The 17,629-nt window shown below is 33.6% G+C and overlaps 1 protein-coding gene across 1 annotated transcript; it reads left to right on the top strand.

Moving 5' to 3' along the window:
• The first annotated feature begins 10,837 nt into the window (after nt 1–10,837).
• Nucleotides 10,838–17,099, top strand: LOC140877118 (kinesin-like protein KIN-14I). Its single transcript, XM_073280643.1, has 18 exons — nt 10,838–11,402; nt 11,857–12,023; nt 12,210–12,353; nt 12,444–12,686; nt 12,776–12,847; nt 13,250–13,318; nt 13,470–13,523; nt 13,609–13,725; nt 13,815–13,896; nt 13,986–14,081; nt 14,154–14,330; nt 14,428–14,534; nt 14,674–14,854; nt 14,949–15,108; nt 15,191–15,444; nt 15,541–15,704; nt 15,798–16,276; nt 16,656–17,099. The coding sequence occupies exons 1-18, from the start codon at nt 11,288–11,290 to the stop codon at nt 16,771–16,773; spliced, it is 2,799 nt and encodes a 932-aa protein (XP_073136744.1). The 5' UTR covers nt 10,838–11,287; the 3' UTR covers nt 16,774–17,099.
• The last annotated feature ends 530 nt before the right edge of the window (nt 17,100–17,629 follow it).

Raw genomic sequence — 17,629 nt, 5'->3', positions numbered from 1 at the left:
CTATATATTTTATGACATAGTATTATGTTGTATGCATGATCATCTTGAGCTTGTATCCTTATGATATCCTGTAGTAGGGTGTTTATCCAATCTTGTTAGTGGATGGTTGGACACGTTAACTCGTGTCAAGTCACCGGTATTCCACTGTTAGGTATGGGAGCCACCTCCTGATGCGACGGTGTAGCATGCTACATTCCTAGGGCCCAAGTCTGTTCTTGATCAGATATTCTTGACCTTGTGTCTTGGTACCCGTACACTTGCATCCATGCACTTATAATATTTGTATACTCATATTCTCGTACTGAGCGTTTTATGCTCATGTCCTCGTACTATTTTTGGACACCCCATTCGACGGGGCAATGCAGGTAGTTCTCCTAGGGATTTTGAGATTGGGTGGTGACCAAGGCAGGACTGCAGGGTCAGCCACTAGGTTTTACCTTTTTGGTATTAATTTATTTGATTTTCCGCAGTATATCTCTGATTATGCTTAAACTATTGTTTGATTGCATGCCTTAGTTTCTGATTAGTAGGTGATTCCGGTGCGGGTCACTACAATATTAATTAGTACTAAACCATCATCATAATCATATTAAATAAATGTATTTTTTAATCGTTAGATAAAACATAGTTTCACTAAATATTATTTTATACTAATTAATATTTTAATTATTATTTTCATTCTCATTTAAATTAACATTTTTTTATTTTATTTTACGGATACAAAATAAACATGACCCGACCTGGCTCACCTATTAATTATCCGAAACTTTAATCTTATAATTAACTTAATAACCTATAACCAGAAATACATGTTCATGAATGTCTCGAATTTCTGCTCCAACTTGCTCATGTCCCCCATAACAGCTGTCTCTAATTCCATTATGTTACGAGCCTGGGTTTGGGATCGTGTTATGGGACGTTGGACCGTGAAATCTCTTAGTTCGGAATAGGATTCCTTTCGGTTTGATTTACGACCTTGACGACCTATGATTAGTTGAATATTTGGGGCGGCTCGTGGAAACAAGAGAACCACCCGATATTGGGAACAAATTTTTATATTGATATTTTTCTGAATGAATAAATCTTTCCACCAAGTTCCTACATAACGGAGACGCGATCTAAAACTAAACTGAAGAAAAATCCTGCCAATTTTAAGAGATGCACTGAAATAAATAAAACAAGGAAATAACTATTCTTATTAACTAAAGAAAATAAATCTTCTTGCTTTTCAATATTCAGACTTGAATTTTCCATTAGTGAAGCGCTGATAAACTTTGGGCATGTATATTTCCTCCCGTAAATCGCGGCCCAAAATCCTTTCTTGGTCCATGTATTCTTCATAACTCTTGACACATAGTGAGTCTAAAGACTCAACAAACATATATAATAACGAGTACATAATAAAACCTTATAACATGCATTTGGAGTGACTGTAGCATAAAATCATGACATTCTTTTCTTTTGGTGATGAGATACATGAAAATGTGGTAACCATTAGAGCATATTCATTGGGTCCATGAATATGGAACTAGTTGTGCAACATCATATACATTTGGTACAACCCATACTAGCCGAAGCCAATATGAGTACCGTCCCATATCAGTCGTCACCAATATGCACATAAACTTTCATTCTTTGGAAAGATCCTCACCGGAGCTCTTCCCGGGACACCAATCCCATGTTGTCACCACAAGTACCCTAAACATAAAAAAAATCAGCTTCTCATGCATAATCATATCATCATACTCATCATTCATCATACTTCGTAAAACATCGTAAACTCCATCCTTTCGTAAAACATCATCATATTCATAAACTTTTTCATCATAAAACCTCTTTTTGTGCATGATCTTTAAATTCTTCATGCTTAGAATCATGCATGCTAAATAGAAATAAATACAAGCACCCCCTAACATTTCATTAAATTGCATGTGTTTCATAAGAACATATATTTCATGAAGAAATAATAACATATAGATGCATAAATAGCTAAACCAATTTACGTGAGTTGTTCTTTTCATTCTTGGGTTCTAAACTTGGAAATATTTCCATGAATCTTATAAAGCTTCAAAGACCTTATAAGACCTTAAAAATGAACTTAGGACTTCAAATGATAATTAAAAGGAAACTCAGGGCAGCCCCTAGCGCTAAGGCACCACCAGAGGGCACCTAAGTGCTAGGGTTGTGGCCCAAGCAATGCCTAGGCGCTCCTCTAGGCACCCAATAGTGGCTCCTAGGAGCCAGGGTTTTGAGCCTGGCCGCATTGGGGAGCTTCTGGGTGGCGCCTGCCTAACGCGCAAGGAGGAAATTTATGCGATTTCATGGACTTTTTCGGTCCTTTTCGATCCCCAATTCAAACATACTCACTCGCACGTTGAAAATTCGGTCACTTTCATGAAAAAGTTTCAAAACTAAAAAATGATCCTTCCAAATACTACCCACTTCAAAATATTTGAATCAAAACTTTTGCTTACAACATACACACACAAAAAATCTGAGATTCAAAAATCTCTTCCATCAATTCTAAAAAATCTTTACACAAAACATCAAGAACGATTCACATTTCACAACTACATCATGCTCTTAAAATCTCTAAAACAAATCCAGGCAATATACATTACATATACATCAACATGCATAATTTTATATCAACATACCTATATTCTTGGATGGTTGTTTCAAAAGATTGAAGAAACTAGTCTTTTAATTTCTTGGTATGGACTCCAAAAATGCGATTCTAGCCATCTCAAGATCGAACGATGTAAAATCCATGAAAACTTTGAAAGAAAATATCGAAACTAGGGTAAGGGAGATGACGGCTGCTAGCGTGAAAAAAAGAGAAAGGAGAAAATATTTTCACGTTAATTTTTTGACACTCTAACTTTTTAATTGGAAAAACCTATGCGCCGAATGCTGGCCATTAAACTTAAAAATACAGCTTTTAAAATATTCCTCCCTAAACTTAAAAATTGAATATCATACACTACTTTTTTTAAAAAAAACAACCTTCATAAAACATGTTTGACTTGAAATTTCTTAAACTTTGCTCATAGACTAGTCTTGATACCAGAAAAACTTCAAAAGCAAACTTGTTCATAAAAAATCATAATTTAAATATTTAAAAACATAACTTTTTTATAATATTTAATTAAATTATCGTGAGTGAATTTATGAATTTTTCGAACATTACCGAACTCCTCTTTTGATGTTCCGATCTCATGCATGCAAACAACGTGTCTTGAGAATCTTGATTGCACCAAAGTGGAGCCTAAGTTTGGAGATTCATAACTACCACGTGTCCTTGTATGGTTGACACCTCACACACTACATGATCTAACACAGATCGGACCTTCCGACCTTGGATTCGGATTTTCCAAACCTCCTCAGCTTCCGAACTCAACCATGGCCACTTCGGTGATTCCGGACTCTTTGGGGGTTCCGAAATATAGATTTTATATTTTTATCTGATTAAACACTTGGTTAATTAGAATAATAATTTCTTAATCATGGTTTACCATTTAATCCTGTAAAATAGGGTGCGGGTTACTACACGATCTCACGGATTTTATCCCTGAGAGGTGCATACATTATTTATAAATAGAATGTGATGAAGTCGATTTTTTTACCTCGGGTTCGGTCTGGTAGAATAGATCTTCCAACTCCTTTATGAAGCAGGTCGGGTCGGGTCAGGTACCAATGAACTCTGCACAAGCAATAGCTAGGTCAGGGGGGCGCCAAAGGTGTTTTTGGCATGACCCTTCCAATAAGTCAGTGTCTTGAAGGCAGAGAGTATGATGAATGCGAAAACAGGAGAATATGAGTACGTGAATGTAAAAGTGAGAGTGAGTGTTGATGAATAATGAATAGTGAGTAATGAATGAACACAACCATAATAGTACCTGTATTTATAGGAGAAAATAGAGTAAGCTACCTAGTCGAGTTATACCATGTCCTGTACTATGAGATAAGCTTGGATCTTTTCAAATATTCACAAGATAGAGATAAATTCAACTCGACTAGGTAACTTGCTCTATTTTTTCCTATAAATACAGGTACTATTATGGTTGTATTCATTTATTACTCACTATTCATTATTCATCAACACTCACTCTCACCTTTACATTCATGCACTCATATTCTCCCGTTTTCGCATTCATCGGAGGGGTCACACAAAAAATACCTTTGGCGCCCCCTTGACCTAGCTGTTGCTTGTGCAGAGTTCATTGTTACCTGACCCGACCTGCTTCATAAAGGAGTTGGAAGATCCATTCTACCAAACCGAACCCGAGGTAAAAAATCGACTTCATCAGAATGGAAAAAAATTCATAAAAGATAATATTTTTTTGGGTCGAATCTGTTAGATCTCTTTGTTTGATGATAAAAAAAACAATGAATTATCGTATTAAATCAAGCTTTCTTTGCATGTATTACAAACACTCGAACTCTTTATTGAATATTCAGAAGAATTAATTCAATCGGTCTCAAGATGCAAAGCTATTCGACCGTTTCATGTCTTAGCAGTTTACTTGATCTATATGACCACTCGAAATAACTAGTTTGGAGCATAAAGGACTATTCAATCGTTCACTCTTTCAAAAAAATTTAAAACGATTGATTAAATATATCTTCAGATTATCTACTTTATCATAAAAGTTGGTTGACGAATCAGGAACAACAAAAAATATTTCAGTAAATCAAAATATTTTACCAAAAAGAATTAGCTAAGGGCGAGTTATTTTCACCGTTTATTTCCGTATTTAGAAAATGTCAAATTGTTCATATGAATCAAGAAAGAACAACAAAAGAAGTACCTTTGCATTTATGAGCTACAATGGAACGTTGAACGGGAATTATCAAGAATCAACATGGGTTTCTGTCAACCACTCAACCATTTCTGTAAAGGTTGTTTGAGTTTGACAGCTTGAATCTAAGGGTAGTTAATACTTTCTGTTTACTTATGTTGTATTGATTGCGAGACTTGTTGTGTTAATCATTTGTTAACTAGGAGTTTCAATTTAGGTAGTGAATAAATCCTATGGTTGAAGGGGGTTGTCAGAAAAATTTATAAAATCAAAGTCTTTTGGTGCATTTTTTTTTTTTAAGTGAAAGAAGGGAAGACATAAAAGATTTTGCCTTCGAACTTTCAAAAATATTGTATTAATATTTATCTTACTGTTGTTTTCATTACCTTTATGTCTTACTTTATTTCAGTATAAGGTTTCATAACATAAAAATTGGTCTTGTATAGCTAATCTATCAAAACCAGTTGCATTATTTGACTGTCGTTTAGAGAAAATCTGCAAAGTGGTTATGATCTTAACATAATCGACTAAGAGATCCATAACAACATTAATTCGTGAACACTAGTTTATGTGAATTATTTAATATGATTTTTTGTTCATTATGTCCATCTAAATCACATGTTTTATCTTTCGTTGTCTATTTATACATCGACCAATCGTTTTGCTTCTAAGTGAAGATTAGATCCATAATAATAATAATAATAATAATAATAATAATAATAATAAGGAAAAACTGCAATTTTGGTCCTTTATGTTTGTCACTTTGCGATTTCAGTTCTCTATATTTTCATATTTCAGTTTTAGTCTTGCATGTTTTGATTTTTGGCAATTTCAGTCCTTTTTATTCAAAAATGATTACGTGATACTATACACGCCAACTTCACATCAGCATTGTATTGGTGCCACATCAGCGCCACATCATAAAAAAGACTAAAATTGACAGAAAATAAAGATAGCGGACTAAAACTGAAATATGAAAATATAGATGACCAAAATCACAAAATAACAAACATAGAGGACTAAAAAAATAATTTTTCCTAATAATAATAATAAAGCGGCGCCCAGCGACCTTCGGATATTGACATATTGATTTACATACTATAAAATTAATGAGAAATCTATTCTTACGAAAACTTACATTATGTTTAATGAAAAGATTTCAAATACATAGATTCTAAATATATTCAAATATATTTTGTTATTTAGAGACAGAAACACCATAAATTATGTTTATATGATATTAATTATGTTAATTATGATGGACCTCAAGGGATGATTTCAAGTCCGCCAAATAATAATGTTATTTTAAATTCATTCAGTTTTTTGAGACATTTTGAGTTCATTCTACTTTATATAACTAATGTGTAAATAATTAGTGTATAAATTTATGATTTGATATGATGTTTCATTGTTAAAAATGAAATTAATTGAAATTCATAAATTTCAAATATTTTCATCCAATTGTGGCCTGAAATTTTTTTTGGTGAGATAATTATGGATTTCATCGATAACATTCATTGCCGTGAGACGAAAAATTCGTATCTCGTTTTCTTTGATATCGTGCTAGAAATAACTAATTTTAAAATATAAGTTGATTCGAAAATCATAAGTAATAGCTTATTTCAAAGGAGATTATATTCGGTTTTTTTATACCCTCGTAAAGACTAAAAACAATTCTATGGATTTAAACCCAAGTGCTTTAAAAGATCAAGCACATTTAATGTCAATGGTTTTTAACTGAAGCACGTTATTGTTTTTTTTTAAAAAAAAAAAATCACGGTTTTAGAGAGCAGTCTATGCTACCCCATTCGGGCAGTCTGTCCGAATGAGGATCCAACGGCCGAATTTGTTTTGCATTTGAGATGTTCGCACGTTACTGTTTTTGAAAAAAAAAAAGCTCAGGGTTTTAGGGAGCAGTCTATGTTACCCTATTCGGACACTGCTTGAATAAGAATCCAACGGCCGAATCGAACATCTCAAATATAAAAAAAAAATGAGTCGTTGGATCTATCACATGGACAGTATCCATGTGTGCCCTGGCTAGCATCGACATTCCCGGGTTTAGATACAACTAATTTTACATCAATGAGCCTGCCAAATGTATCGACATAAGTTGTGGCTAATTATGGAATTGGTTAGAGGTACGAGATTAGTAGCAAGAAGTACTGCGCCTGTTTTCATATGTACACGTGTCTCTCGCCGGCTGCCGGCTGGAGGTTCATTTTGTTTTCTGTTTAACATAATTCATTTGATTATTAGTAAAAACTGAACCCCAACCGTAAAGTCAGCATCACGTCACGTTCGGCCTAATTAGCTGACCTTCGAAAAATAATGAATTTTATAATAATTTCTTTAGCACTAACAAATTTGAAATATTTGAATTTTGTAAGGTAGTATTGGATAAAAAGATTTTAAATTCATGAATATTAAATGTATTTTGTTATTTAGAGAAGTAAAACATTAATAAAATTCAAATATATATTTTTCATGTTTATATAGTATTTTATGTTATTTAAGATTAATTTTGACTTCACTTAATAATAGTGTTATTTGAAATTCATTTTATTTTATATAAATAAATGTGTAAATAATTAAGATATGAATTAAGACCTGCTCTATTATTTTATTTTAATAATAAAATTATTAGTGAAATTCATGGAGTACTTGAAATCATGATTCCTTCCAAGAGAAGACTTGCATTAGCCAAACTATGAATTGGAGCTCTCTTTGCTCCAATTGATGTTTTCATCTTGTGTTCCAATTTCCTTTCGATTCTCGACCTTCGTAATAAGGTTAATGTGGTCCCCTAAATTAAAAAACTTTTATTTCATGTAAGAGCCTTTTGTTTGTCACATTTATATTAGGTGTCCAATTAAGAAAGAAATTAGGAACAAAGATTTTGTAAGGATGTGAATTTGAAAGCTCTTTTGCAACATGGTGATAAGTGGATATAACCGTCACATTCAAGAAAAAAATATGTAATTGATCATTAATTATGTGATCTATCCATGGTTTGTGTTTTTGCTAATTAGTACTGCTTAAAGTAATTTATAGTAAGATTTTTAATCTTAACAATCGATATATTTTAAATCAGGAATCCAGTCGATACGCCATGAAGACATGATTTATGTCAAAAAAAGAAAAATTTCGATGTTTTAATTATGTGGATTATTGCCTTTATATATATATATATATATATATATATATATATATATATATTTATTGGTTCTCATTCGCCTAAGATTATAATTAATATTAATCATGTCATGTGCTCCATTCCCATCATTATTTAAAGCCGGAGAGGTAAAGTGATGCGCAAGCATGCACCACCTTTAATTTTTCTTATTCCCCTTTCCCTTTTACTGAAATTACAATTATATTACTAATAAAAGCTAAATTGTTAGGTTAAAAATTATTTAATTCAAATTGATTTTTTATCATTAATTTAGAGCCGTAATAATTGAACAGTGACCCTTTCCATTCTAATAACACACCCCATTTAATTTTTCGTTTCCCATCTAAAATAAGGATAGAGTATAGACGATCTCATCTTTATCCGTAAGCTCATATTTACAATATAAAGGTAATAATTTTTGCATAAAAGTTAAAATAATATTTTTTTATGATTGATCCAAATCATATGACATCTTTCACATAAATTGATATGTGAGATTCCTACAAAAGATTTCATATATATATATATATATATATATATATATATATATATGTATATGAGTGATATAAGATAACCACTAATTGTTATACCACCATTAATCCAAAATACATCTTAAAAATGATCATATATAAAGCATCATAAAATTTAAAATAAATAATAATTACTTTGTAGAAAACAAAATATATATATATCTATATATATATTACTATCTATTATGCACGAGACTTTTAGTTTGGTGTTTTGGTATGTCTACAAAAATAAAACATAAATTGAAAAAAAAAACACACACACAAAAAAAAAACGGCTTCCCTCTATTATTGTCAAAATTTTCCCCTCAATTATGATTTTTTTCTTCTTCTTTTTCATTTATCTTTTTTTTTTTTTTTTTTGCTTTTCTCTTCAATTTTTTTATTTAATATATAATTAGGGGTGAGATCAAGTCGGGACCCGTCCCGTAACCCCCTTACCCGATTCCCATCTCGATAAAAATTAAGATATTTTTTTCTCCCGATCCCGCACTCGAGAAGTGTCGGGACCCGAATGTTCGGGATCCCGTCGGATCGGGAGAGGGTAATCCCAAACAATATTTAAAAAAAAAAATTTATGAAGAAACTCAAAAAATTTTTTAGTACATTACAAATAAATTAAAATTTCTTTGTATATAACCATTAAAAACTAAAACATTTTTTTAGTACATTACAAATAAACTAAAACAACTACTTGATTAATACAATAAAAACATATAATTATTCATAATAATAAGAAAAAAAAATAAAAATTTATAACTCAATGTTAATATTAAAAAAGATAAATATAAATATTAAAAAATAATTATATGGTAGATAATTATAAAACATTAATATTAAAACAGAAAATTATAAAAAAATGCTATTTTTTAAATTAAAAAATATTATTAATATATTTGGATCGGGTCGAGAATCCTTTCGGGTGGAGTTTCCTATCCCGATCCCGATCCCGATCCCGAAATTCGGGTCGAAAAAAATTCCGACCACTCGGGTCGGAAAAAATTCGGGACGAGAACGAGTTGAAAATCGAAAAGGGTCGAGAATTTTTAGAATTTTGTCAGCCCTATATATAATACAATCATTTTATTTATCAGTTTAATTGAAATATAATTTTATTATAAAAAAAACAGACTATTATCCACGCAATGTGTAAAACAATAGGCTAGTATATATATTGTTGATAAAGGGAGGAGTTATAGTTACTGAATTTGGTGAGGTTTTTTTTTTTTTTTTTTGTTTCTCATACACCATTATTGCTCTTAGTTTGTTGTTATTTTTCAAATTTTGTATTTTTTTACAACTCTTATTTTTTATTTTACAACTTAGTCACAAAATAAATGAAAAAAATAAATTAGAAAATAAAGTAGACCAATATGTTGGTGTCTTAGTTTGTTTCCCTCATCGGTTGGCTAAATAACCCGTGATCCCTTTATATAGACAAAGACAAACCTCCTCTTTTGAGCGCGTGAGAGGGGTATGTTGGTGTCTTAGTTTGTGTCCCACATCGGTTGACTAAATAATTTGAGAGCCCTTAATATAGACAAGAACAACTCTCCCCTCTTGAACTAATTTTTGAGGTTAGTTAGGTTGAAGTAAATTTCTTAACATAGAAATTAAGAGTCCAACCATTTAATGGTATTTAATTTTGTTAACAACCTTTTTTTTAAAAAAAATAAATTATTATATAGTCACACTCAAATTTAGGAAATAAAATTATTGACTGAGTCGTGCTTGTTTGGACTTTGGTGAGAAGATAACACTTGGTTGCAGTCACGTATGTACTGTACACTCCAAATTCAAGATATCTATGTCAACACAATTGGCAGTTGGTGTACATATAATTTATTCTCAAATATCATTTTGTTTGATAAAATAATTTGAATGTGTTGTTTCTCATTCTAATTTCGATCCCAACAGATCTACCACTGAATCCTACGATTGATATAGTTCAAGTTTCATACAGAAAATGGTCAATATCATGTAGAAATACTTGTATATACTATACAATTTCTACTAATTTTATTACCACATAAGTATGCAAGAAATGTAATGGATTATGCGGTTGCATAATGAATAGTGATGGAGTGGAGCATGATGCATGTTTGAAATAAAATTAAAAGCAAAAATCGAAAAACCCCATTTATTTTCATAGCAATTTTCGACATGAAAAATCAAACCGTAACATAATCATATAAAAATCTTCAATATATAATTATTTGAAAATTTTCAAACAATGAAAACAAAAAATCACAAAAGAAACCAGGAGTATCTACCATCACGCGTGCACATGAACTATATTTCATTTTCAGAGAAGATTGGTTAATTTTTTCCCGATTCATTGTTTGATATACAAAATGGGGAGAAAAGAAAAGAAAAAGAAAAGAAAAGAAAAAGAGAGCGAGATAATTTAAAAATTCAAGTTTTTCATCCTCTCTTTTCAAAGAGTAGTTGAAATAAGAACCATCAAGATCGCGAACCTTTCGGCTCTGTAAGAGCTTCGGTTATTTGAAACGAGCGATAAATAAATAAGTGAAGAGGGAAGAGCAAACATCAAATATCCCTTAAATTTTCTTCTTCCTTTGAGCTTTCCCGGCATTTATTTCTCGCCATTGATGCCCTGCAAATTATATGTTAACAAACACGCACACAGAGCCATACGCAAGATACGGTTTTTGAACGTATCAAAGAATAATGCCTTTTTGTTCTTGAATTGAATGTTTCAAGATTTTCTTTTTTTGATCAGTATTTCTTGGTGGGTGTGTTGCTTTTAAGCTGCTGCATTAATGGCGGAAGGGATGTTGAAATTCAATGTATTGTCTGTCGTAAGAGATGTTCTTCAACAAAACGGAATGAGATTGAACGACATTGATTTGGCCTCAAGAAAAGTTCAGGACGCATGTATGTGATTTTCATCGTATTCCATTCTGTTGTGATAATTCTTGATCGTATGCGACACTGTTTCATCATTTGTTTTTTTTTAGATTGAGATTCTCAATTAAAATTTTGATTTTGATTGTGGGTATCGATGTGGACAATTATTTTGAAATGCACAAATCTTGGTTCTGCATTTCTTGTCATTCTCCAGAAATGTATCTGAACATGTGTTTTCATATTCGTTTGGCTGCGTGAGTACGGAAGAATCACCATCATCATACTAGTTTATATCAGCTGATACAGAGGAATCCGGGTTCTAGATGGTGACACCGGCAATGTCATGAAATGTGTTATGCTAGCATCATAGATTGGAGATTGAACCAATAACTCGGACTGAACTTCTCCTTGTGATATATAGAGTGGACAAATGAAAGTGATATTGTTATTAGTTTTATATAACTAGAGAGTTGTGTTGCAGCATTGAGAAGATATGAAGCAGCTGGATGGATAAGGAAAATGGTGGGGGTAGTTGCAGGGAAAGATTTTCCAGCTGAACCATCTGAAGAGGAGTTTAGAATCGGTTTGCGAAGTGGGATTATGCTCTGCAATGTACTTAACAAGGTCCAGCCTGGTGCTGTGCCGAAAGTAAGGTTCACCATGTTTCTTGATTTCATCTACCGCATTCCAAATAAATTATACATCAAAAATCATGTCTGTTTCAGTTAAGGGGCTGCTTGCCTCTGTCACTGAAGGTTTCCATCCTCGGTTTCAGGCTCTTCCCTTACTTAGTATTTTAATTATTATTGGTTTCATTGTTTGATTTGTTTCTAGGTAGTTGAAGCACCTTCTGATACAGTTGTTATTCCTGATGGCACTGCTCTCTCTGCGTACCAATACTTTGAAAATATCAGGAACTTTCTCGATTCTATTGGGGAATTGGGGATTCCGACTTTTGAAGCCTCAGATTTGGAACAAGTATGTCGATTAACTTGTAGCGTTTTAATCTTGTTCATAGAAATGACATAGAGGTAAATGGAATCAATGATTTCTGGATCAACATTCTAGGGAGGGAAGCCTTCAAGAATCGTGAATAGTGTACTGGCTCTCAAGTCATACTATGAGTGGAAACAAGGAGGTGGAAATGGGGTCTGGAAATTTAGCGGGAATTTGAAGCAACCTTGTGAAGGGAGGCAATTTATTCGAAAAAATTCTGATCTTTTTATGAATTCAATCTTGAGGAACCCGTCTGCTGGGGAGAAGTTGCTTGATGGTTTATCGAGCGATATGGGGGAGTGCGTTGATGAAATGGTTTGTATGCTTAATACTTCAGATATCTGCCACTTGTCTATTGAACAAAAAGGTTCTCCCTTAAAGTTGTTTTGCTCTTCAACTTGCAGGGAACCTCACATTCCTTACGCATACTTGTCCGTGAGCTTCTTTCCGATAAGAAACAAGAAGATATTCCAGTGGCAAGTTTTTACTTTAATTATTTTGATACAGTTTATAAATTATTTAATTCTTAGAAGATATGTTGGTTAATTGGTAGCAAACATGATTAAAAGCTTAAGCCAGATTCATTCTTGATACAGTCTAAAATTTTTAAAAATCCAAGCAAATCAGTTAACTTAAGATCTGTTCCTAGAAATGCAAACAAGAATCAAGGTGTATGAATTTGAATACTTTCTTGGTATTGACATATTCAAATTTTCAAGAAATAACTTGTAAACGTTGTTGGCACTTTTTTAGTTTGCTTTATATACATATCCACCACCATTTCAAAGATTGCCGCTTTTTATCTCGCAAGAGTAGCCTCTGGTCTGTATATTTTATGATGTTAAGTTCAGAGAGAAACCATCTGTTCTCATTTACAGATTGTGGAGAATATGTTGGGCAAAGTCATGGAAGAATTTGAGTGTAGATTGGCAAGCCAAAAAGACCATGTAAGAAATATGTTCTTTGACAGTATTCATTGCCTAGTTTTCGATACATTATTTTCTAGATTCGGACTCAATACACCGAATTATATGTAGCCAAATGAATATGAAGTAATGAAGATGAAGTTTTTTGTAAGCTACTGTTATTTCACTTCAGGTCATCCATTGTTCCAATGAGCCGCTTACATTACATGCTGAGAGTGAAACTGAGGTTTGATTACATTGATTTGCGTTACGCTTGACCATGCATTTTAAGTATATTCTGAGACACATTGTTTTATCCTTTGTTGTACAAGACCTTGAATATAATGAAGGATGAGAAGTGGACTGAGAATGATGTGAATGCTGATGAATTAGAAGCGCATGCTTCGTCTCCATTAAACTTAGTCAGACAGCAGCAAAGAAATATTGAGGTGATTCATGCATGTTCAATTCGAGAATAGGAAATACAATCTTGTCTTGAACTTGAGATTTATCAGCACATTTTATTTCATTATATTAGAAATTGAAGAGTACCCTTCAGTTTACTAGAGAAGACTTGAAAACTTTGCAAATGAAATATCAAGAAGAAGTGGACAATCTAGGTACAGATCTTGCTTCAGTTACATAAAATCTGAATTAGTTGGGTGGGACATGGGATTTAAAACCTGTTTTTGTTAATCTTTGTTGATAGGAAAACACCTACAAAGTTTGGCTCATGCAGCTTCTGAATACCAAAAAGTTCTAGATGAAAATCGCAAATTGTACAATCAAGTGCAAGACTTGAAAGGTAAAAACTTTAATGGTTGTAGTTTTTATGAAAAAACATGGCAAATATATGTTTCTTGCTTGTGCTTGATAGGCAATATACGGGTTTACTGTCGAGTACGACCCTTTTTGCCTGGGCAACACAGCGGTTTGAGCTCTGTTGAAGATATGAGTGATAGGGCTATTACAATACTCACTCCTTCAAAAAATGGAAAAGAAGTCAGGAAGACATTCACTGCTAACAAAGTTTTTGGTCCATCTGCGAGTCAAGGTCTCTAAGGTCCCTAACAATTTTGACCTTTATACCATACTTGTCAAGACTCCACTGAGCACCTGTTTTCGACTTTTTGTTTCTTCCTTCTCTACAGACGAAGTGTTTGCAGATACGCAACCATTGATTCGATCTGTCCTTGATGGTTATAATGTGTGTATATTTGCTTATGGTCAAACAGGATCTGGGAAAACTTACACAATGGTAAGAAGTTTTATGAACATAAACTATAAGGATAGATGTTGGAAATCTTGAGCTACGGTCCTCAAGAAAGTTCTCGCTCAACTTTAATTATATTTGGTCATTCTTAGTGTCTTTGAAAAGTATACTTGTTTATCTGCAGTCAGGACCTGAAGAACTTACCAAAGAAAGCTTAGGCGTCAACTACAGGGCATTGAGCGATTTATTTCTCATCTCTGAACAAAGAAAAGACACTATTTCTTATGAGGTCTCTGTTCAGATGATGGAAATTTACAACGAGCAAGTGAGAGATCTCCTCGCCACTGATGGAATCCATAAGAAATATCCTTTTGAGGATTATTTGTAACTTTATCATTTTTTTTTTCTTGGCTCATACTTTTTTATTTTTCTCATTTTTTTCTTAACTCAAAAACACATTAGAAATTCGTAACAACTCCCAGAATGGTATTAATGTACCAAATGCAAATCTTATACCTGTTACATCTACATCGGATGTCATCAATTTGATGAACCTAGGCCATAAAAACCGTGCTGTTGGTTCTACCGCAATGAATATGCGTAGTAGTCGTTCTCACAGGTAGAATCATATTTGCCCTATAAATGTTTCATTAAAATCATTCCCTATTATATTGACAATTTTGAAATTACAATGCTTGCAGTTGCCTTACAGTTCACGTTCAAGGAAAAGACCTGGCATCGGGTACCATTCTCCGTGGTTGTATGCATTTGGTTGATCTGGCAGGAAGTGAAAGAGCCGACAAATCTGAGGCAGTTGGTGATAGACTAAAGGAGGCTCAACATATCAATCGCTCTCTTTCTGCTCTAGGAGATGTAATATCCGCTCTAGCCCAAAAGAACTCACATGTTCCTTACCGAAATAGTAAACTCACACAGTTGCTTCAAGATTCCCTCGGTAAGATATCACATTTCTCGGTCAATGCACGACATGGTTTTCCCATTATATATTATTGAAGTGACTGTTAAGATACCGGCCTTTTGTGTTATTTAGGAGGCCAAGCAAAAACACTGATGTTTGTCCACATCAGTCCGGAGCCTTCTGCTCTCGGAGAAACAATTAGCACTCTAAAATTTTCTGAACGTGTTTCCACTGTTGAACTTGGTGCTGCTAAAGCAAACAAAGAGAGTGCCGATGTCAAGGAACTAAAAGAACAGGTTTTCATTGTTAACGGATAACAAAGCATGTGCGACCTTTTTTTATCTGTTACAACTTCACAAAAGATTAACTTTGCTTCATTTTTCATGTAGATAGCTAGTCTCAAAGCAGCCTTGGCACGGAAAGAAGGAGAATCGGGGCGCCTATATCAAAATTCTAGGTCGAGCACTCCAGAGAGAAAGGGACAGAGTGATGCTTCTTTGACATCAAGAAGGCTAAGCGTTGACAGTCAAGACTTGATAAATTCTCCTCCTTGGCCACCCATTAGTAGCCCAGGATCACTAGAAGAAGAAAAAGGCGTCTCCCATGATTGGGTTGACAAGGCTATGGTTAACAGAGCTGAGAGTTTCAATGGTCAAAGAAGATACAGCTTAGATAATGGCTTATCTAGGAGCCAATATGAAACAGCAACCACTGACGAATCTGATGATCTCGAAGCTGCAACTAGTGAGTCATCCGAGATGGATTACCAATGGCTTCTAAACATGCCTAGGTGCAACAGCTTGCCAAACGTTACGGGTTCAAAAGTTCGGAGACCTAGTCCAAAGCAAACCAAGAGTCCAGAAATACGGTAAATCTTCTTGTTTTACTTTCTATTTTCCATTGTGTGCGAGCGTGAGAGTCCCTTGGACTTGTAGATGACCAACGCGTCAAGATGATTCCGAACCAACAACAATCTTAAAAGACAAAATGGTCCAGATACTCATCTAGACCTTTGATGCCAACAATCATTTCGAGTTTTGTCCTTCCAAGACGACGGGGGGCAAAAGCCAGCATTTCCTCAAAAGATTTGCTGCCTTTAGAGTGATTTCTCAGTCGATATCTTGCATGTAGAAAGCTTTTGTAAATTGGACAAAAGAATGAGTGTGCTAATGACAAAGTTGACACGAGAATTACAATAATCATGGCCTATCTGTTTAGGCATATTTAAACTTTATTTTTGTCAACAGGAGCCTAATTCCACCACCAACTAAGAGAGGTGCAAATGGGATCCATTCACCATTGCACAAGCCTGTGCGACAACTGGTTTCTGTCGATGGGAGGCGAAAAATGGTAAATGGGAAGTGAGCATTGCAGCATAGGTGAGAAAAGGCTAGCTCTTGCTGTCGAATGTGGCTGTTTCGAGTTTCTTGCTTTTACGATGAAATATATAACTAGCTAGGTTCTTGCTGACTGAGAGCCAAGAGGTGTATGCATGCAAGTGGAAAGGCAATTCATAGTTTCTCATTGCCACTTTTCATATATATATATATATATATATATATATATATACATATATATCTATTTTATTTTTCTTTCCAATTACAGTGGTGATTTCTGCTTTTTGGCATCTCCACTGTGAGGTTTTTGTGTTCATATTGTGTTCTGAGGTTTTTTTGGCTTTCCTATTTTCAACTGTTCAATGGACAAGAAATGATTTACAAAGAGAGAAGCTCACTCTTCTTGATTTTGATGAAGGAAACTTATTTTAGTGAGATTATATATATGTATATATAGTACTTAAAATAAAATATAATTATATTTTACTTGCCCCCTAAAATATAATTTAAATTTTTCCTATTGTAACCAACATGTCTGACTCCGTTGTTGAAAAGATGATCACAGTTCACAAACTTAATTAGATAAAAATAGTAAGCTCATATAGCGAATTTTATGAGTAAAATGGTTTACACTTTACATTCATGAAATTTCAAAGATTGCCTCATAAAACTTCAATCATACATAAAAATGAATAGGGAAAACTTTATATTATTAAAAAAAGTCAGGTATAGGATCAAGCGTTTCTAATCTTCTATTCTCGAATAATTAAACAAAATCGAACACGATGAGCCGCGTAAAAACGAATCAATTTTTTTTTTTTTTTTTTAAAAGGAACTCACGCGCGCCCGCGCATGCCCCTCGGCCACCATGCGCGCCCGCGCGG

The sequence above is a fragment of the Henckelia pumila genome, chromosome 2 (assembly GCF_033568475.1).
Source record: "Henckelia pumila isolate YLH828 chromosome 2, ASM3356847v2, whole genome shotgun sequence".
Classification (NCBI taxonomy): Eukaryota; Viridiplantae; Streptophyta; class Magnoliopsida; order Lamiales; family Gesneriaceae; genus Henckelia; species Henckelia pumila.
This window is presented reverse-complemented; position numbering and strand designations above follow the sequence as displayed.